This window comes from Citrus clementina, unplaced genomic scaffold, assembly GCF_000493195.1.
Source record: "Citrus clementina cultivar Clemenules unplaced genomic scaffold, Citrus_clementina_v1.0 scaffold_5, whole genome shotgun sequence".
Lineage (NCBI taxonomy): Eukaryota > Viridiplantae > Streptophyta > Magnoliopsida > Sapindales > Rutaceae > Citrus > Citrus x clementina.
The window spans coordinates 31,628,591-31,650,655 of NW_006262201.1; the positions used below are offsets into that span (position 1 = coordinate 31,628,591).

Consider the following 22,065-nt stretch of genomic DNA (forward strand, 5'->3'; position numbering starts at 1 on the left):
AAATACTAAATACCATTCTAGTACAGGACTAAGCCAACGCGATTAAGTTATGCTCTAATTGAAGCATAATTAGATATCCTTCTAATCCAGACAACTCAATGAGCTTTTTAATAACGTGTAATGCGAGATTAGATGACTCTTTAATCCAAACAATTTTACAAGAGAGATTTTGATATATAATCCCAGAAGGAATTATAAAAGGGGAGTTTTATTGAATAATTGAATTTGAAATGCTCAAAACAATGACAAGATCTCTCTATTTATAATAGAGGAAACCCAATTCCCTAAGTTAACCTAAAAAAGAAACTAAATCACAATTATAATAGAAATAAAAGACTAAGATATATACCAGAATTGACTCAAACTAAAATAGAAAATCCTAAAACAATAAATATTCTAGAATCCTAAATTACCTAAAATAACGTAAATTAACTTCCTACATTATTCAATACATCAATAACAAGTGCACAAACACAAATATGATACACTCATCTCTTTAATTAATTCAAGGCTTAAATACTCTTTCGGTTGAATCCAAATTGAACATGGTAGCTCTTGGACACCATCCATGAGAAATAAAACTAACTTCAAATTAGATTTCTAAGTACTCAAACAAAGCTAGAAGCATAATAAATTAGATTTCTAATTACTCAAACAAAGCAAGAAGCATAATAACGAAATGAAGAAAGAAACAAAAGGTCCCCTCACCAACGCCATCTGACTCTTAGTATATAGAAAGAACTCGAGGCCTTATTCTAGATGCTGCACAGAAGGTTGGCCCGAATCGTCTTCATAAGTTTGGACTCTCTGTAAACAAAGAGCAAAAACACATTGAAGGTGTAGTTTTCACATAATTAAATTGCACAAATTAGCCTCCATCATAACCAGTTAATGCTTAAGAACACAAAAATCCTTCAATTCTCTCTATAAGCAATTACTTTCATTTTTTTTCAATTTCTTGTTCGCTATATCATATCTAACAACTAATCTTCAACATAACAATACAGCAGAGTAGTTATGTTTTAAAAAGATGTACCAATGTGATTTAACATAAATAAAACGTATTTAATCAGCACAAAAATAAAATCAAAACCTCCCAATTTGTATGGATTTTACCTTGCCACTGTCTTTTGCATCTTCCTTCTTTTCATTAGCCTTGTTGGACGTCTCATTCTTTTTTTTCCTTCTCTTCCTAATTAGATTTAAAATGAATTTGTCAAAAATTTGATGGGTACTTTTTCTTTTTCCTTTTTTATATATATCCGTTATTGAATCAAACTTTTACAAAAAATCAACATCTCGTAGTGAATGAATACATACCTTTTTTTTAAGATATAGGTATTGAATGGTTGTATTAAGGTCGCGATCCAAAGTCCAACATTCTTCATCATCCCACCGTTTAAGCTGCACTTGGTGTAACTTGGGTGTGCTTAATTCTCCTCCTGAGAAAATGTTCATATTGGGGCAATTATCCACCACTAATCTTTCCAGAGATGGGAATTTGAAGGCGCAATTATTGCCAGAGCAGAATCCTGTCAGGCTTTCTAAGTTCCAGAGCAGCAATTCCTTCAATTCGCTGAAAACAATTTCATTTTTTGCTGCATAATTATCCCCCTCATCACCGTCATCTGCCACTATTTCTATTATCATCTTGCATCTACCTATGCCCATTTCCCTCAGTCGCACCAGACTCTTTGCAATTGAGGATGTTAGTACATCTATCAATCCTATGCAATTATATACCATCAAAGTAGTTAGATTTTGAAACGATGTCGAGGATGGCACTAGATTAATCAAATTGTGACAGTCACATATGTCCAGGTTTTCCAAATTGTTGGCATTGGAGGACTCTTGTTTCAAAATTTGCTTCAGACCACGATGCCGGTTTATTCCTCTTATCATTGCCTTCATCCCGTTTTCAACCTTTCCAAATAGTCTAAAAATATACTCGTCTCCTCCTATAATGAGAATTTTGGTTGTGTGAAATCTCTGGAGGAAATCGTCGAGTGATAAAATAGCTGTTGACTCATCAATCCAGACATCAAGAAGTTTAAGTTTGCAAAGCAAGTCTTCTGGAAATAGACCTATGTACTTTTCATCAATACTCAAATCTTCCAAATTGGGGAACATCTGGGTGATCAACAATCACAAAAAAAAAAAAAAAAAAAGCAAGAGGGAGTTAAATCTTCTTTCTAACGATTTCAAAAATTAAAGTAAATACAAAGCATTTCAATGATGAATATTGATGGCCGGACAAATTTATGGATATGTAGAGAGAGTATGATTTTCAGCGGTAATTATTTTCTTTTTTTTTTTTCAAATATAGTAAGTGATGTGTATTTTTTTTTGTCATCCTCTCTTCTTAACTTTCAAATTTTATTAGATTTGTGCATAATGTCTACAAAAAAGACTTCAATTATTCTCAAATTGCATTTGAACTTCTGGATTCTTTTAATCGATCCGCTTATTTGGTTTCAGTTGAAAATCTTACAAATTTCTTTTTTTTTTTAAATTGGTTTTTTTAACTTTTTTCTTTTCAAGAGCAAAAATGAATAAATAACTTGATTTTAAAAAGTTTAATAATATGGTAAGAAGCTGGTATTTCATTAATATTCATCCAACTCAATGGAATTGGATATATTTACTATTGTACAAGAATGGATTTTCTTGTACATAAAGTTTAATAAGATAAGATTTCTTCATTTGAGTTTTGTCCATCTCTCTCTTTATATTTTTAAAAATATTATTTTTGTTAACACAAAATGACCAATTTCTTCTTCAACATCAAAATTGACAATCATTTTGTATGTAACAATACTGTAGTAAGGACTACTAATTTTAAATAGCTCTTAAAAGATTATCAGGGAATTAACTGTGGCTTGAAAAACCGTAGATATTTTGAGTATTTTCTTCGTTTGGCTAATCAAATGCAGAGTCTCTTTCGTGTATTTAACTAAACATATAGACATAAAATAAAAAGTAGACGAAGAAGAAAAAATCTGATAATTAAGAGAAAAAAATTGAACGAGAAGGAAAAAAAAATACTAAATAATTTTGTATTCATTCTTTCTAACTGACATCCAAATCCATCTATGGTTGTAGCCGATTCAATATTCGATAATGAGAAGAATTATTGAAGAATGATAATTATGTTTATATCGAATATTGATAATTATGTTTATAAGGATATTATATTAGTATAAATAAGCTGATTTATAGAACTAACATTTTGTTACTAAAAGACAAATTGACGAGGGCAATATATGACGACAATAAAGCTCTAAACTCTCAAGTAGAAATACTTTTAAGTACGTAAGAATTGAACAATAATTACAAAAGTCTTGCACGTACCTTTTTGGTGGACTCATGAATAGTGCTTTTAAATTTCACATGGGGACATCCCCTTATTATTAATTGTTTCAAGGATGGAAATTCAAAATGCAGATCTCCTGTGCAGAAGCTTGTAAGCTGCGGAAGAGAACCAAGTTCAAGTGTCCTTAATTGAGTGAGTTCAATCACTTGAGTGTTATTATTGCTGGATTCATCTCCTCTATCGGCAGCAAAAATCACTTCCATATTCTGGCATTTTGTCACTTCAATGGACTGAAGTTGTTGAAGGCCTCTGCCAATGAGCAATGGAAACACATTTTTCAATTTATCACACCTTTGCACCCTTATGTTCTTTAATTTGCAAAAGGACTCTGCTGTGAGTGAACCACGACATATTTTCTCTAGGTTACCCAAATCTTCCAGAAATAATGACTCCAAGAGGGGGAACGCTGTCAGCGCTGTTGCACAATCCACTGTGTCAACAACACAAAAAAGGCTGCGATTATCTCGGACTTCGAGATGCTTCAGCTGTGGAAAACCTTCTCTGCCAGGTTCGCAAAGAACATTCTTCATGTCCAGCAATCCATGTAAAGATAGGTCTTCAATACCCTTCAATTGCATGATATGCCCCTCGTTCAGGCAAATGTTGGCACCATTGGTGATCTTCAGTTTGAATTTTCTAGAAAACCCATCCAATATTGGGTCATCCGACCACAGATATCCAATGAATATCCTGTACCTTTTCAGGATTTTGAAGAACAACAAGTCGCTTGGTATAGTCTTTTCATCTTGGATGAGTATTTCTAAAGAGGTCAATTTAGATAAATGATTCAACTCATGAAGGCTGGCATTTCTTCTTTCACTATCGAGCCCTTCAACCGTCCCCCACTGAATGGGACTCTCACCAATATACAGTTCTTCTAATCGAGATAAGCTTGATATAACATTTGGTGGAATAACTTTTAGTTCGAAACACTTGCTCAAATCCAACAACCTCAATTGAGTCAGCTGGCCCATTTCTCCAACCAGTTTCTCCACATCAGAACCTCGAAGTGAAAGGATTTCTAATTTCTTTAGGTCTCCGATAATAGCGATGTCTCCTAGGTTGCAGTAATTCAGACACAGTGTTTGAAGGTTTTGTAAGAGACCAAGCGATGAAGGCAATGGCAATAAATGCATCTCAGTGAAATCTAAAACTTTAAGCCCAGTCATCCCAGTAAAAAAATTATCTGGGATTCTCAAAGATGGATCATTGCCAATACGAAAATATTTAAGTTGCGGGCATTCGAAACCTTGAGGAAGCTCACTAATATTACTATAAATTAAGGAGATTGCGGTGCAAACCTTTAGTTTTTCCTTATCTGGCCAGATGATCTGCGGAGCAACCTCACTTTCCACCACAAACACATGTTGGTCTCCAGATGCAATTGATATGGCTGCATCACGAACAACATCATGCATAGAAAACCGTTCACTTGTATTACCGTCAACCAACAAACAAGATTTTTTGAGTTTATCAACCAATGTATGTGCTCTATCCCACGCCTCTTCCGACGTGTTGATGTTTTGAAACAGACCCAAACCCATGCCATGATAAAGCACGTCTTTAACGCAAGAGATGAACGCGTACCCTATAAGCAAAAACGTTCTCTTGAGCTCCTCCCTGTTTAAATGATTGTAACTCAGCTCTATACTTTTATATGCCACCTCCAGTGTTCCACTGATGTTTCTGAAGGAAGGCCTTCTTAATTCCAGCAAGGAATCCTTCCATTCAAACAATCTCTTATTTATTAGTGCCCTGGCTACGGGTACAATGGCAATGGGCAAACCAGCACATTCCTTGACTATCTCTGTTGCTACAGATTTCAGTTCACCATTTTCTATACAATCACCTGTCATCTTCCGGAAAAGACTCCAAGCTTCTTTTTCATTCAGAACATCAACAAAAAAATTTTGTTGACAATCCATCTTACAGGACAACACATCTTGACTTCTTGCTGTCAGAAGAACTTTGCATCCGCTGTTATCATCTGCTAATGGAATTCCAATCGCCTCCAAATCAAGACCCCCCCAAATATCATCCAAGATTATAAGGATCTTTTTCTCTTTCTTCAATCTTTCAAGCAGCCTCCCTGCTCTTACAGTTTCATGACTCTGTTCAGCCAATTCTAAGCCTATCTTCTCTGAGATTTCTCCTTGTATATTTTTTATTTGCGGTGTTGGCGAAACACGTGAAGAAATGACCTTCTCAAAGAGATTATTTTCCTTTGCCTGTCTGCCAACTTCTTTCACCAGCGTTGTCTTTCCAATGCCACCCATCCCGTACACGCCAATCATGTTGAAGTCACGGTTGCTGAGTGCGTCTAGTATCTCCTTAAAAGTGGATTTTCTCGATTCAAAGTGCATGAAATCCTGGGTAGACTTAAGCCATGTCTCCTCTGGAATGGTACGGAAAGAAACACTGTCGAATCTCCCTTTTTCATGGAGTCCAACAATAGTATTCGCCTCTCTTTCTGCTTTCTTGCTAAGCTGGTACCGAGCCCTCAAATTAGGACATAGCCCCTTCAAACACCGGTTGTTTGAATTCTCTTTGTCTTCAATAATTGTTTCGACTTCATTGATCTCCTTGTTCGCAGCAAACAGCCACTCCTCAACGTGCTGTTGAATTCCGTCCCCTTTAATTCTGGAATCATCAACCTTACACTGCATACTGTCTCTAGCATTCTTTAGCTTATCGACTTCATTATTCAGCTTCTCGAAGTTGGTCTTGTAAGTGCAGCAGTAAGTAAATGGATGAATTATGGGAGCAACCAAGTACTCTGCAAATTTTGCAGCAACGGAGATAACAATTTCCATTATCCCTTTCTTTTTTTTTATTTTTTGCTTTCAGAAAACAGGGGAAAGCAAAACTAATCAAACTAAGCAGAACTAATCAATCAGCTGGGAAGAGGGAAATAAGAAGTTTCGATAAATTGCTAAAATAAGAAGTTGAATAGATTTAAGGGAGGAGGAGAGGAAAAGAGTGAAAAATCTAGAGATGAAACAAAGGGGGATCCTTTTTCTGCTAAGACAAATTGAAAAGCGAGTACAATAAATGAAAGATTTGCAAAGAAGGTGTAGGATGAGGACAAGGATGATTCAGAAAAGGGAGACTGAAAATGAAGAAGAGATTTCAGAGAACTCTAGAGATTAGAGAAGAAGGATGATTAGGAAAATGCGGAGGCAGACAGTTGTGATCTCAAGTCTCAAGGGTAATCTGAACTTTATGATTTTTTATTTTTTCAAGAAATAGATATACAAATAAAATGAAAAAAAAAAAAAAAACTGTTGTGTGGTCGTGTGGGTTCCTCGAAATCACTTCGGCATTTAATCGAACGATTGGATGTACTCAGCATCTACACTTCCACGAAGGTTCCTGGAAGTTGCGAGTGCTGCCGGCATTTTCAAACTCGGAAGGTTTCAATAATTCTTTTACTTTGAAAGAAAGGTTTCAATAATTAGCTTTGATAATTGTGTAATATACGATAATCTAGTGATGATGATGACTTATATATGTGATTAAAAGCTAAGCTGGTGGATTTGTAAGTAAGAACACACGGCAAAGTATTTGAGCAAGCATTTTTATCTTCTTATTGACACATTCTTCTAATCAATTTGCTTTCACCAACAAAAATAATTAATAATTTGTAAATAGTTGGATCTTAAGCTCAAATTTTGACAATACATGAATGATAATGTATACTTATTTTTCAAGGGTAAACTCTATTTAAGAGAGGATCTCAATTTTCTATTAGTTTCTTCAAATGGGCATTTTATCCAACAGTTGATGTACTCGGAAACTTACACGAAGGTTCCAGGGAGTTGCAAGTGCCGCCGGCATTTTTCAAATAATCAAGTGATTATTGAGTAATAATTAACTTTGATTATTGAGTAATAAATATATGATAATCAAGTGATTTTAATATGTAAACAGTAGGATTTTGGGCTCAAATCTTTAAATTAAATCGTGATCATTTTATCATTAAACTCGAACTCTATCTTGATTAATGAACAAATGTTAGAAATTAGTTGTTAATAAAATATACCCTGGATGTAATGGCTATTCCTAAAGCTCAATTGAACCAAGAACACAATCTTGAAGGGCCCAAGAACAGATCCCAAACAAGAAGTGACACAAAGCTTAACAAGAATCCATGATCAAACAATGAACAAAACAAAGAATCAGTAAAGAAGAAAACTTAGAGCAAGAGTGTTTAATGATTTGATTAAATTTGTGTTTATTTCTGTGGATGATTTCATTCCTATTCTTGCCATTCATTTTTATGATTTTTTTTTTTTTGGGGTTGACTCCCGGAACAATCAACCTGGGGATGGGTGGGTTTTATTTATTTGTCATGATTTGATTAAGCAGAGCAACTAATACTTCAAATCGTATCACTGTTGTATTAGAGGCTTCACGTATATAAACCAAAGTTTAACAGATCTACATATAACTGAATGAAAAGCTTATGTATTATATTCACTCCATCAAGTATGAAGCATATAATCAATTGATCTACAAGCACTAGACATACAAAAATCAAATGGTAGAATAGAATATACAAGCATCAGCATTAGATGACAGGAAAAGAGCTCATTAATAAATTATATGAGTGATAATACTACTTGAATCAAACTCACGTCCCCAGTTGAGAAGAGTTAAATTAAATAATACTTTGGTGATTTCATGTGCGTAAAATTATAAATTTATAACCAGACTTTGTAAAGTTAATGTGAAAATGCATCACAGTTGTACTTATTATCTTTTTTCTTTTTTCCTTTTCCAATTAGTCTAATACCAGTGGCGTGGCCTCGTGGGTCCTCAAATTATTCAAATGGGCATTTCATCGAACAGTGGATATACTCGGCATGTGCACTTGGAAGACGCGTTCAAAAGCTCTAAATCATGTTAAAGTCGACCAAAAAGACAAAACATAGAAAGCGACAATCCAACAACTAGGTAAAAATATTCGCTGTCACAAATGGTTGCGTTAACGTGTATATTTGGGACATCAAATATAAACAAAGACCATGTGAAAAAGAAAAGCAAAAAGCTAGAAATAAGAAAAAGGGAGCACAGTGAAAGATCTGCAAAGAAGGTTTAGGACAACGATTATTATGAAAACGGGACCAGAAGACGTATAAGGGATTTCAGAGAATTTTGAGAGAAGTGGGATGATTAAGAAAATGCAGGAGCAGGACATTCATGACCTCTATTAGTAATTTGATTTCGTGAATCATTTTCAAAAAGAAAATAACGCACACAATTGGAGACTAGGCGATGACAATGAAAGATCACAATCCTGAATCATGTTAAAGCCAATAAAAAGACAAAACATGGAAAGCGGCAATTGCTATATTGCGTTGCGTGTATTTTCGGATCATCAAATACAAACAACGACCACGTTAAAAGAAAAGCAAAAGCTGACGAGATTGGTAAAGATATATCAAAAGAAAGACTAATAGAGCTTTCCCAGCAGCATTAATCATGATTATTTGATAAAATAGAGGGAATAAATAATTATATTTTTGGTGGAAAACAGAACAGAGTACGTTACAAGAGGTGATTGCTTTCTTAATTTTTTGTCAATATTAAACCAAAAATACAAGTCAATGAAAAAAATTGAAAATAACGCACCATCAAGTCAGCCTTGGTGCAGAAAAATATTAACATTTAATGAACATAGAGGGATGAGTTGGGCCAAGTCTTTAAATCAGATCTGTCGTGGAATATAACAGGAAGATTAAAAGAAAAATCAATCAACTAGTATATAATATAATGTTTTTACATTTAACTAATTAGGAGACTGATACACTAGCAATCAGCATTAATCAATTATTTGATAAACCAGTAAATATTGGATATCTCGGTGCAAAACAGAGTGTTGAGAGATAAAAATTAACCTGGTGTCTTTGGCAGGTGCTTAATATAATTGCTAAGCTTGCCACATGCCATTGCCAACTTTGGCCATCTGCTAGCTGCTATATATGAAGCAACTCAAGTAAACATAAAGCAGCCGTCGTGAGATGAAGCACAACAAGGCTTGTGATGTGATCACTGATCATGCATCCGGGACACTTTTATACTTATTTAATTCCAATAATCATAATAAACTATTGAATTATAGACCAGGTTTTCGTTTTTATGAATACAAGGCACAAACACGAGCATATTTTAATCCTATTTCTGCTAATTGAAGAAAATCAAGAAATGCTGATTCCGTCATGCTTAGTTTCATGTTAGTTAACATACTGGACAGACCTTCCGAGGTTATTCTTCGAAGCGTTTCATGATGCCACGTGTACTTGATTATTTGACTAATCACGGTTCACAAGTTGAGTGAGCTATTCACCAGTCACCAAACCACCTTCCTGCTGCAAAGAATGTTAACTGAACTTTGACTTGGTCAGAAACTCAGAATTAGTGGTGCACGTGATGCTTACACGTGAGGACCCAAATGACGAATTCCAAAAGCTGAATGATGTATGTGTGAATTAAATATAACTATTACGCTCTAGCACATATATGTCACATGTATACTAAGTGGGTGTAGTGCGACGAAGGTGCTCTATAATTTTTCAGTGAACACAATATAATCATCAAAGTGAAAGAAAAACTTTTGAGGTTTTGGTGTATTCATTAGTGAAATTTGAGCCGAAAAGAAAAATTCATATTTGTAAACATCAAAACCAAAATCATTTGGATGTAGTTGCTGAAATTGATTAGGTCATTTTTAACCTTAAATTTAAGATCATTAATCATTGCATGAATGTTTTGATTTTAATACCAGTGGCAATCACGTACATGTTTAATGATTTGATTAAATTTGTGTTTAGTTCTATAAATGATTTAACTAAAAAATTCAAAAAAGTTTAAATCACAATTTTTATTATTAACAATTTAACTAAAAAATTATTATTAATTATTGTTAATAGATTAATTAATTACAATACTTTTTATTAATCTTATTAATAGTAATTACAATAAACTAGTAATTATAATTAAAATTACTTTAGTAACAGGTTTATTAAACCTAGACTCATCTACCTTGCAACGGCTGCAAGGTACAACTCTTTTTTTTTTTTCATTCCTTTACCTTTGGATTTAATGAAAAGTTAATTTCAATGGTAGAGATTTGTCCATTTGAATACTAACATTATACTCTTGATAAGTATTAAAAAAATAAAAAAATGAAAGAGTTAAAATTTTTAGCACATAAGTCTTTATTGTTTCTAATTTATATTGTTTAATTAGTAGTAAGTCTTAAAAAAATATTTTAATTTTAATATTATATAAAAATAATAAATTTTTAATGTTATTTATTTTATTAAAAATAAATATTATTTAATATTATTTATTTTCATTTTATTTAGCATATGCTTATTATTATATTTATTCCTCAAAAAATTAAATAATATTAAATAAAATAAAATAATCAATAGTGAATCATAAAAAATAGATATCATTTTTAATTAATATTATTTATTTTATTTTATTTAACGTTTTATAGTCATAAACTTATCATTATATTTATTCTTTCATAAAACTAAATAATGTTAAATAAAATAAAATAATAGTAATGAGTCTTAAAAATTAATATTATTTTTAATATTATTAACTTGATTTTATTTAATATTATTTATCCATAGGCTTATAATTTTATTTATTCTTTTAAAAAATTAAATAATATTAAATAAAAAATAATCAATAGTGAACCTTAAAAAATAAATATTATTTTTAATATTATTAATTTTATTTAAAAAATAAATATTATTTTTAATATTATTAATTTTATTTAAAAAATAAATATTATTTATTTTATTTTATTTTATATTATTTATTCATAGGCTTATTAATATATTTATTTTTTAAAAAGTTAAATAATATTAAATAAAATAAAAAAACAATATTGAGTCCTAAAAAATAAATATTATTTAGTCATAGACTTATTATTATATTTATTCTTTTTAAAAAGATAAATAATATTAAATAAAATAAAATTACATTTTAAAAAGTCACCAGCAAAAGCATATAAACTTATAAATAAATGTAAAAAAAATAAAATAAAATAAAATTACATTTTCAAAGGTCACCAGCTAAAGTATATAAACTTATAAAAAAAGGATAAATAAGAAGGATAGTAAGGGGTTAAATAAAATTTAACATACATAACATAAGACAAAAAATGATGGCACCTTGCAACTGTTGCAAGGTAGCTGGATCCTATTAAACCTATATGTTATAAAACAAATGAAATAGGATTATGCATGCAGTTAAATAGGTGTATTTTAGAAAATCTAATTCTTTTAAGGAGCTCTACAACCTATTCTCCTAGAAGTCCAAAATTTAAACTTCTCCTAATAAAGACAAAATAATATTTTTAATAAACTCTATTCAATTTATAGCCAAACGATGCCAAAAAATATTCAAAAGCAAAATTACTCTCTTGATCTATTAGTAGAGAAATCATACAAAATGGACACTTAATGGTCAATTATTTTCCCCCCCCCCTTTTTTTGTAGTTTTACTTTTCCTATAAACATTATTGTTTAGGAAATAATAATAACACTACATACTCTCCACTAACACATTAATTAATTAAGAGTATTTCCTCACTAGCGCGCATTTAATTATCAAAAGTACGGCTAAACTTTGGTAATTAAGAAAACAAGTGATATTGGTGGCAAACTGGCAATGACAAGAAAATTTTAATACCACAAAAAAAAAAATTATCAGTTACGTAACAACTGAATAATTAATTATAAAAGTGTTGTACGTACCTTATCTGTCAAGTCATTGGCCGTACTTTTATAGTTCAACACCAATTTAGGACATCTCACTATTTGTAATTCTTTTAAAAATGGAAATTCAAAGTGCAGATCTCCTGTACAGCAGAAGCTTGTGAGATTTCCAAGATCTGTTATCTTTAGATATAGTAGCTGAGGGAACATTACAATAATATTAAGGGAGCTGCTACCTTACATTAAACGTAAGGTACAGCCTTCTCACTAATGGTGGATTTTAATGGAGCCCACAGATAAATTATGTGAGTGGTTGTACCATACGTTTTACGTAAGGTAGCAAAATCCTAATATTAATCTTGCTTTCTTCTTGGTCATCCACGACTATTATCTCTTCCAAAACATTGTTCACTCCCTCAACCTTCCACTGAATGGGACTCTCACCAATACACAGTTCTTCTAAGCGGGGTAAGCTTGATATGACATTTGGTGGAATAAATTATAGTTTGAAACAATTGCTCAGGTCCAAACCCTTCAACTGGGTCAGCTGGCCTATTTCTTCAACCAGAGTCTCCATATGAGAACCTTGAAGCGTAAGAATTTCTAATTTCTTCAGGTCTCCGATAATAGCTATGTCACCTAGTTTGCAATCATCTAGAGACAGTGTTTGAAGGTTGTGTAAGAGACCAAGTGAAGAAGGCAATGGCTTCAAATGCATCGTAGTGAAATTTAAAACTCTAAGCTCTGTCATCTCAGTAAAAATGTCATGTGGGATTCTCAACGAAGGATCACTGCCAATAGAAAAGTATTCACGGTGTGGACATTCCAACTCTTGAGGAAGCTCACTAATATTACTATTATTTAAGGAGATTGCAGTGCAAACCTTTAGTTTATCCTTATCTGGCCATTTGATCTGTGGGACAACATCATTATCCACTACGAATACATGTTGGTCTCTTGATGCAATTGATATGGCTACATCACGAACAACATCATGCATAGCAAACCATTCACTTGTAACTCCATCAAGCAACAAGCAAGGGTTTTTGAGCTTATCAACCAATGTAAGCGCTCTATCTCGTGCTTCTTCCAACGTGTTGATGTTTTGAAACAGAGCCAAACCCATGCCATAACAGAGCAAGTCTTCAACACAACAGATGAACGAGTACCCTATTAGCAATAATGTTTCTTTAAGTTCCCTACCTTCTAAATGATTGTAACTCAACTCTACAGTTGAATAGGCCACCGCTTGTGTCCCAGAGAAGCTTCTCAAAAAAGGCCTTTGTAATTGTCGTAAAGCATTCCTCCATTCATAGAGACTCTTATTTTTCAACGCCTTTGCTACGGGTACAATGGCAATGGGCAAACCAGCACATTCCTTGACTATATCTGTCGCTACAGATTTTAGTTCACTATTTTCTATGCAATCACCTGCCATCTTCTTAAAAAGACTCCAAGCTTCTTTCTTATTCAAAATATCGACAAAAGAATTATGTTGACAATCCATCTTACAAGACAACACATCTTGACTTCTTGCTGTCAGCAGAACTTTACATCTGCTGTTATCATCTGCTAATGGAATTCCAACAGCCTCCAAGTCAAGAATATTCTCCATCGTCTTTATTGTCCCTTTTTTATATTTTATTTTTTCTTGTGTCGAAAGAATCCTTCACTTATTGGAATATCCATGATGACTGGGTGCAATTGGAAGAGTCCATGAAATTCTTCTTTCATTCGAGCTTAAAATACTTTCTCCGAACAATTAGAATACATTAATATTTTATGAACTTGCTTAGTAGATCATTCAACTACTTAATTGGTGTTGTTAATTAATTGGTTATCTTCCCGGAAACACATTAAAGACTCTCACAGGGATTCATTAAACCTTTTTGCTGGGTCAATTCTACAAGCATCAGACGTAAAAGCTTCATGATAAGAGCACAAGCCTATCGTCTTCAAAAGCTCCCTCAAAAAGCTAGCTATTTTCTTTATTGTCATTTCCATCCATTTTAACCCTCTCTTTTTTATTTTGTACAACTTTGACTTGACTCTCAAATAGAGAACAATGATATTTAGACAGAAAAATTTAATAGAATGTTTAAAAATAAAATAAAATTAGTGTCGGTTTATCTTGTACTAGTTTTACCTTATTGATGTCAATGATTTTCTAAGAGAAAAATAAAACTTACATTAATTTTACCTTTGTTTCATGATGAGGTAAAATATGATTTTTTTTTACTTTTAAAAGATTTCTTTAAATGATTTTCAAGTTGATTTATTTGATTGGACTGTCAAATGGGTTTGGGCTTAGGCCACCCCTAATTTTTTTTTTTTTCCAGTTTACCATAAAAAAGATTGGGTGTGTTGCAAGTGAGATATGGATAAAAGGACATAACTATTTCTTCGTTGGAAATTCGAATAAAGAGATAGAAAAATTGGTAAACGAGTAGGAAATAATTTACGGGAAGGATGAGTGGATAAGATTAGTGCTGGAGCCGTCGTGGATTCATTGCTATGCAGAATTAAAAATTCAAGCTTAAACAGTTTTGGTGAAATTTTTATATTGAAATTCTTGTTAATTAATCATTCACACTTTAATGAAAGTATTAATAGCAGCCGTGTAACTCCCTATTAATTAATTTATATTAATAGCAGCCGTGTAACTCCCTATTAATTAATTTATATTAATAGCTACCGGTAACTCCCTATTAATTAATTTATCACGTGTTATATATATAAAGTAATATTTTAACAATTAATAGCGTAACAGGATTTTTTTTTTTATGTTGCTCTTTTACTCAATTAATTAATTAACATTTATAAATGATCACTAAGTATTCATGAGTATGTGACACATGAGCTTAAACATGAATCAATATTTGCTAGTGCATTGGTGGTTAGCACAAATAACCACGATGATAGAGAGTGACAGGGAAGCATTAAGGGGACGGATCCTTTAATGACCTGATTTTTAAGCAAATTTCACTTATATGTTTATTGGTTAACCAATTAAGAAATAAAAAAAGTTAAATTCTAATAATACATTAATATTAAAAGGCAAGTGATATAAGTTCTTTAAACGTTCAGAAGAGATCAAATCAAAAGAGAATTTTAATTTGAAAATAACTCTTGTAAAACTTAAGTTTTATGTGCTCATGAAAGTAGTTGTAATTGAAGGCATCTATTGAATATTCAATGGTTTAACTAATTATATTCTTTATAGACAGTTTGTAAATTAATCTCGTCACTACCACCATGACTTGTAATTTACTTGTTAGAAAAAGAATCGATTATAAATACTAATTTGACTTTATTGTGCTCTAGAGCAAAATACAAAGTGGATATTTAGTGATTATTAGTTTAACTTACAATGCTAGATATATTTTAAGTATACATATTAAGACATATATACACACACATACATACACAGATTTGCGTGCATGCGCGCGCCAAGAGACAAACAAATATACGATGAATAGAGATATCCGGACCTAAAGACTTCAAATTAATGGTGAAACATCTTTGCAAATTAAACTAAGAAAAATTGAAAAAGTATTTTTATCATTTTATGTATGGAATTCCACGTCCATGCATGCATCTACCCAACAAATGCCCTTGTAATTCCATGCATGCATCTACCCAACAAATGCACTCGTAATTAAGTATGCATATGGTACATCACAAAATATTGTCTTGGAAAAGTCTCAATGGATGACACATGATCATGTCATTGTACTTACACGCACAATGAATAATCCTTGCGACGACTTGCACAAAAAAATGGCTGTTTGTCCCTGTAGTTTAAGTACCTATGGAGGAGTCAATATATTTTTAGAAATTTACTCAAAAAAATCTACATTATATTTTTTTTGGTTAAAATCTAATTAATTATTTTTTATCTTTCATCTGCTATATATTAAATTAGTTTGAATTTTAAACTTTATCATATAAAATTTAGCTTTGAAAATTTATGTCCAACAACAAAGAAAGTAAGTAAAGAGACGTTCTCCATAATCTTTTAAAATATAATATTGACCAAACTGGATAATTGACTCGAATTATGGGGATTAAATTAGTATTTACCTATTTAACAAATTTTAAAATTATTTTCTAAAAAAATGTAAATTAATTTCTTTCTTTATTAATAAAATTACGACATATCTAAGTAATATTCATATTGTGCTGAGAACAACTTCTTAGTATAGCGATGGTCTTACATGTGGAGGGTTGAAATCTTTTATGCATGCACATGGAGTTAATAGTAATTAAAAGGGGGTGTGTATACCACACACCTTCGATTTGAAGACAAAAAGTGATTGTCATCTATTTGCCCACGTACACACCAAAAAGTGAATCAAATCCTCGAACGACTCAATGACGGGACAAGGATTGGTTCTCCACTTTTGTACGGCTTTGAATCACTTCTCTATTCTATTCACCCCGCATCACAAACGTGGTGACGACGTAATTACGAAAACAACTATAATCCAGCTGAAAACAAATTCGTAGGCATTTTCCCTTCATTTAGACCAAATCTAAAGTTCTGAATGAAATGAAAGAGAAAGCCAACTTGAATTACATTTTTTCCGGCATTTTTTGGTCGAACGAACCATTTCACTTGGGATCATAATGAGTCGTTGCAAAGAAAATGTTATTTTGATTATTACTTTGTTTAATATTCTTGTTTGCGGTATTTTGATTTGAGAGAGATATGAGTCTCAAAGGAATGTCGGATTCTGTGCTCACATGATGAGCTATATAATATATGTTGGTTTTACTTAAGGTTGTTGTAATTAGTGGTTTAAAAAAAAAATAACTAGCACAACTCTAATAAATAATGGATAAAAATTCCTAATTAATTTGAATTCATCTCTCATTTGTCATTTGTCATCTCTTTTATATAAAGTATGACTATATATGAGAGATATTTTATTGTATATAGCTATTTCTTTTTTTTGTTATTTCTATCGACTTCATGAGCACTGTCTTAGACTTTTCCCTTTCTGTAACAATCTTGGTTTAACTATGAACTAAATATTTTTCTTTTCAATCATTAATTAATATTAGGTGGGTGGATCTACTAACACGGTTGCACCTAATTACCCACTATAAAATTTTATTCTCAATCCCCATGGAAAAGTGTGCATGCCTATATATAATCGGACTTCATTATCAGTGTTATGGATAGAGGAATTATTAATTTTAAATTAATAATTATTTTAATCAATTTGGCAATGTATATCTTATCCTTAATTAATTTATATGAATGAATATCAAGTGTAACGTAAAATATTATTTGTGTTGCACATGTGGACAAATTAAAGAATACAAAGATTCCTTAAACAAGATTCAAAGTATATTAGAATTCGTAATGGGGTGTTTGGAAACAAAGAAAAAAACAGAGAAAATGAAAAAGGAAACTTCTCGATTTTATTAATCAGAATATTCAATACTTATTAAGCTTACTTAGCTAAGCTTATATACAATTATTCTAACTAATTAAACAACTTCAAACCAACTAACAACTTCAGATTTAGTTTAGCCATTGAGCTCTTGCCACATGTCATTCAGTTACATTCAATCTTGACACATCAGTCAGCTCTGTCCAGCTCAGCAACTATATCTTCAACATCCCCCCTCAAGCTCAACCGAGGAAGTAAGGTTGAGCTTGTCACGTAAGTAGAGAAAAGGATGATAAGAAAGAGCTTTGGTGAGAATATCAGCAGTTTGTTCTGAGCTAGAAATATACTGAACCTTAAGACATTGAGCAGCAACTTTCTCTCGAACAAAATGAACATCTAATTCAATGTGTTTTGTTCTGGAATGAAACTTAGGATTAGAGGCTAAAGCAGCTGCACTTTGATTGTCACACCATATGATTGGAATGGAGGAAAGAGCAAGGCCAATCTCAGCAAGAAGAGAGCGAATCCATAAGACTTCAGCTGCTGCCATAGCTAGTGCTCTATATTCAGACTCAGCACTAGATCTAGAGACCACTACCTGTTTCTTAGAGCACCAAGACACTAGATTTGGACCCATATAGACACAATAACCAGCCACTGACCTCCTATCATCTCTGTCTCCAGCCCAATCAGCATCACTGAAACAATCAATCTGTATGCTACCATGATTGTAGAACTGTAAACCAAGATCAACAGTGCCCTTCAGATAACGTAAAACCCTTTTACAAGCCTGCCAATGATTGACAGTTGGAGAAGATAGAAACTGACTAAGCTTGTTGACAGAGAAAGCAATCTCTGGTCTGGTCAATGTTGCATACTGAAGAGCACCTATGGTGCTTCTGTATAGAGTAACATTAGAAAAGGGTTCACTATCAGTTTTAGTAAAAGCCACTTCAGAAAGCATAGAAGTAGAACAAGGTGTACTATCCTGCATGTGCACCTTGGCAAGCAAATCAGTGATATACTTGGATTGAGAAAGATGAATACCAGATTTGTTGTAAAGGACCTGAACTCCCAGAAAATAATTCAATGCACCAAGATCTTTAAGTGCAAAAACAGACTGGAAGTTAGTGATAGTCTGCTGAACAAGCTGAGGATTGGAGCCTGTAATAATGATATCATCTACATACACCAAGACAAGTAGCAGATGACCTTGTGTGCTCTTAAAGAAGAGTGAAGTATCTGAAATAGAATTTGTAAAACCCCATTGAGTTGTAAGAACTAATTTGAGTCTATCAAACCATGCCCTTGGAGTCTGTTTAAGTCCATAAAGAGCTTTGTGCAACTTACAGACATAATCAGGCCTGGAACTATCTACAAACCCCTCAGGCTGTTGCATATAAACTTCTTCAGTGAGGTAGCCATTAAGGAAGGCATTATTAATGTCTATTTGCCTTAGTACCCAATGATTCATGACAGCTATACTCAAGACAATTCTGATAGTTGAAGACTTAATGACAGGACTGAATGTTTCATGAAAATCCAGCCCTTGAGTTTGATGAAACCCCTTAGCAACAAGTCTAGCTTTGTATCTAAAGACACTGCCATCAGGATTATATTTAATCCGAAATACCCACTTATTCCCAATTACTTTAATGGGATGTGTAGGTTTGACAAGAGTCCATGTATGATTATTGATTAATGCTTGATATTCATCTGTCATTGCTTTATGCCAAGCTGAATCTTGAAGAGCTTTTGAGGTAGTAGCAGGTTCTGTAGGTTTGGTAGGATTGGCTGTAATATAGGCTTTAGGTTTGAAGATACCAGCCTTTGATCGAGTGAGCATTGGATGACCAGTAGATGACTGCAATGGTGGAGTTAAATGATGGACAGGTGAGGTAGATGGTTTTGAGTGTGATTGTATAGAAGATTGAGAAGAAGAGTCTGGAGAGGATTGAGAGAACCTGAGATCAGCTGCTGTAGAGGATGAAGACTTGGTTATATCAAGTTGAATCAAAAGACAAACAGAAGATGAACAATGTGAAGAAGATTGAGATGAATGATCTGAAGAAGAGCAAGAGTGACTGACAGAGGAAAAATCAACTCCTGACTGAAAAGGAAAACATAACTCATCAAAAGTAACATGGTTACTGACATAGATTCTACTAGAGGAATGAAGACACAAGTAGCCTTTGTGAAGGGAGCTGTACCCAAGAAAAAATACATCTAGCAGTTCGAAACTCTAGCTTATGATGATTATAAGGCCTCAGATATGGGAAACAAGCACACCCAAAAACTCTCATAACAGAATAATCTGGTCTTTTGTGGAATAATTTTTCAAATGGTGATTTGTTATCTAGAATGGGCGTAGGGAGCCTATTTATGAGAAATGTGGCAGTATGGAAAGCATTCCACCAAAATTTCAATGGTAAATGTGCTTGAGCAAAAAGAGTAAGGCATGTTTCCACTATATGTCTATGTTTGCGTTCAATCTTTCGATTTTGATGGTGAATATAAGGACAAGGATGTCTAAATTGGATTCCCTGCTCAGCAAGATAAGAAAGAAATGGCCTAAATTCACCTCCCCAATCTGTTTGAAGACATTTGATTTTCCTATTTAGGCATTTTTCTATCATATGCTGGAATTCAATAAAGGTTTGTAAGGCTTGAGATTTGGTAACAAGAGGGAATATCCAGGTGAACCTAGTGAAGTCATCTAAGATGGAAAGATAGTAGTGATAGCCTTGAGAGGACAGCAAAGTAGCTGGTCCCCATAGATCAGCATGCAACAACTCCAGTGGTTGAATGGTAGTGGTGTCTACAAAGGGAAAATGCTGCATGTGACACTTTCCAAATTGACAAGCATTACAAAAAATTGGTTTGAGGACTCTATTGGTATCGAGAGAATGATGTAAATGCTTCACAATTTGTTTAAGAGCATGCACAGTTGGATGACCCATTCTTTTATGTAAAACATTGTAATCAACTGAGTTTGAGTGAGTAACAGACAAGGCCATTGAGGCTTCATTATTGAATTGAGAAATATTTACATCTGTCAAAATTTCTCCAGAATGTATAGAGTTTGAAACATTGGAATGACTAATCATTGACACTGGAGAAGAACAGACATTTGACACAGAACTGGAATTTGAGGTGACACAGAAAACATTAGACTGAACTCTATTTGAAACTGCAGCATGAGACACTGCAACAAGACCTTCAACTTGATATAATCCTCCTCTAGCAATCCCCTTGAGCAAGATGATCCCTGAGTTCTTGTCATTGACAAAACAGAATGTTTTATAGAATTCAACAACAACATCATTGTCAGCCAGTAGTTTAGATACACTTAAAAGGTTTTTGGTTATAGCTAGGACATGCAAAATATTATTGAGATAGATAGATGTTGCAGCAAGTGTATTCAATCGTGTGCAGCCAACATGTTTAATATGTAATCCCATGCCATTTCCTACATGTAGCTTATCAAAACCATGATAAACTGAGTAAGAAGAGAAGATACCTGCTTCCTTAGTCACATGATTTGTTGCTCCTGAGTCAATATACCAAGCAGGATCAGCTACAACTCCATAATCAACAACTGGACCAGTGGAAGCAAATTGTGCAGTGGGAATAGCAGAAGGAGCAACTCCATAGTTAGCAAATGGAGTAGCAATTGCACCATTGTATTGACCTTGTAATCCTTGAAACACAGGAAACCCTTGAGGATACATAACATTTACATTCTGATATGCAACATTCCCTTGAAACATGGGTGCATTATATCTAGGAGCACCAGTTGCAGTTCCATAAAAATTTCCATAACCTCTGCCAAACATGTTCTGAGGCTGACCAGGAAAGCCTCTAAAATTGAATCCACCTCTAGGCCTAAAGCCACCTCTTCCTTGTCTAGGAATAAAGTTCAGATTAAATATGTTCCTGCATTTGTATGCTCCATGACCAGGTATGAAGCATATTTGACAAATCACTTCCTTATCAACATTATATCCTCCTTTGCCATTATCCATTCCAGTAAAATTTCCACCATTAAAACCTCTCTGATTAGCATTATTTAACTTATTGTAATTCTGTCCTTTTTGAACAAAATTAGCTGACATATCATGCAACAATTCATTTTGCACCTTTCCCTTACTCATCTCAACCCTAGTTTCATGACTAAGCATTAAGGAATACACTTCTTCAACAATGAGATTATCTTTTTCCAGCCTAGCAAGTATAGTTGTCACTAATGACTCATAATTGTCATCTAAACCAGTAAGCAAATGCATTATAAAATCTGTTGAAGCAAGAGGATTACCACCAATAGCTAAGTTGTCTGCAATTTTTTTCATCTTATCGAAGTAATCACTTACTGACATAGCTCCTTTCTTTGTGGTTTGAATCTGCATTTTCAGAGGCATGTATCTAGCCTTTGACTGTGACATGAACATCTCGGCAAGTTTCTCCCAGATCTCAAGTGAGGTATCACAATCCACAACCATGATAAGTACATTGTCTACCATAGATGACAACATCCAGCTCTGTAGAAGCTTCT

General features: G+C 33.2%; 2 protein-coding genes across 2 annotated transcripts; both read right to left on the reverse strand.

The window, feature by feature from the left end:
• Nucleotides 1-575: 575 nt before the first annotated feature.
• LOC18042654 (probable disease resistance protein At4g27220) lies at nucleotides 576-6,857 on the reverse strand. Its single transcript, XM_006433101.2, has 4 exons — nucleotides 3,352-6,857; nucleotides 1,321-2,130; nucleotides 1,117-1,192; nucleotides 576-807 (listed from the first exon to the last, which is right to left on the reverse strand). The coding sequence occupies exons 1-3, from the start codon at nucleotides 6,184-6,186 to the stop codon at nucleotides 1,169-1,171; spliced, it is 3,669 nt and encodes a 1,222-aa protein (XP_006433164.2). The 5' UTR covers nucleotides 6,187-6,857; the 3' UTR covers nucleotides 576-807; nucleotides 1,117-1,168.
• A 5,753-nt stretch (nucleotides 6,858-12,610) lies between these two features.
• LOC18042862 (disease resistance protein At4g27190) lies at nucleotides 12,611-13,726 on the reverse strand. Its single transcript, XM_006433102.1, has one exon. It carries the CDS (start codon nucleotides 13,724-13,726, stop codon nucleotides 12,611-12,613), a length of 1,116 nt encoding a protein of 371 aa, XP_006433165.1.
• Between the last annotated feature and the right edge of the window lie 8,339 nt (nucleotides 13,727-22,065).

Bases quoted from the DNA above. Each gene is read 5' to 3' on its own strand.
- LOC18042862 (XM_006433102.1), bottom strand. From the start codon at position 13,726: ATGGAGAATATTCTTGACTTGGAGGCTGTTGGAATTCCATTAGCAGAT.
- LOC18042654 (XM_006433101.2), bottom strand. From the start codon at position 6,186: ATGGAAATTGTTATCTCCGTTGCTGCAAAATTTGCAGAGTACTTGGTT. The intron at 2,131-3,351 runs GTACGTGCAAGA...TTGATCACCCAG, and splicing joins TTCATGAGTCCACCAAAAAG to ATGTTCCCCAATTTGGAAGA. The intron at 1,193-1,320 runs GTATGTATTCAT...AAATCTAATTAG, and splicing joins ACCTATATCTTAAAAAAAAG to GAAGAGAAGGAAAAAAAAGA.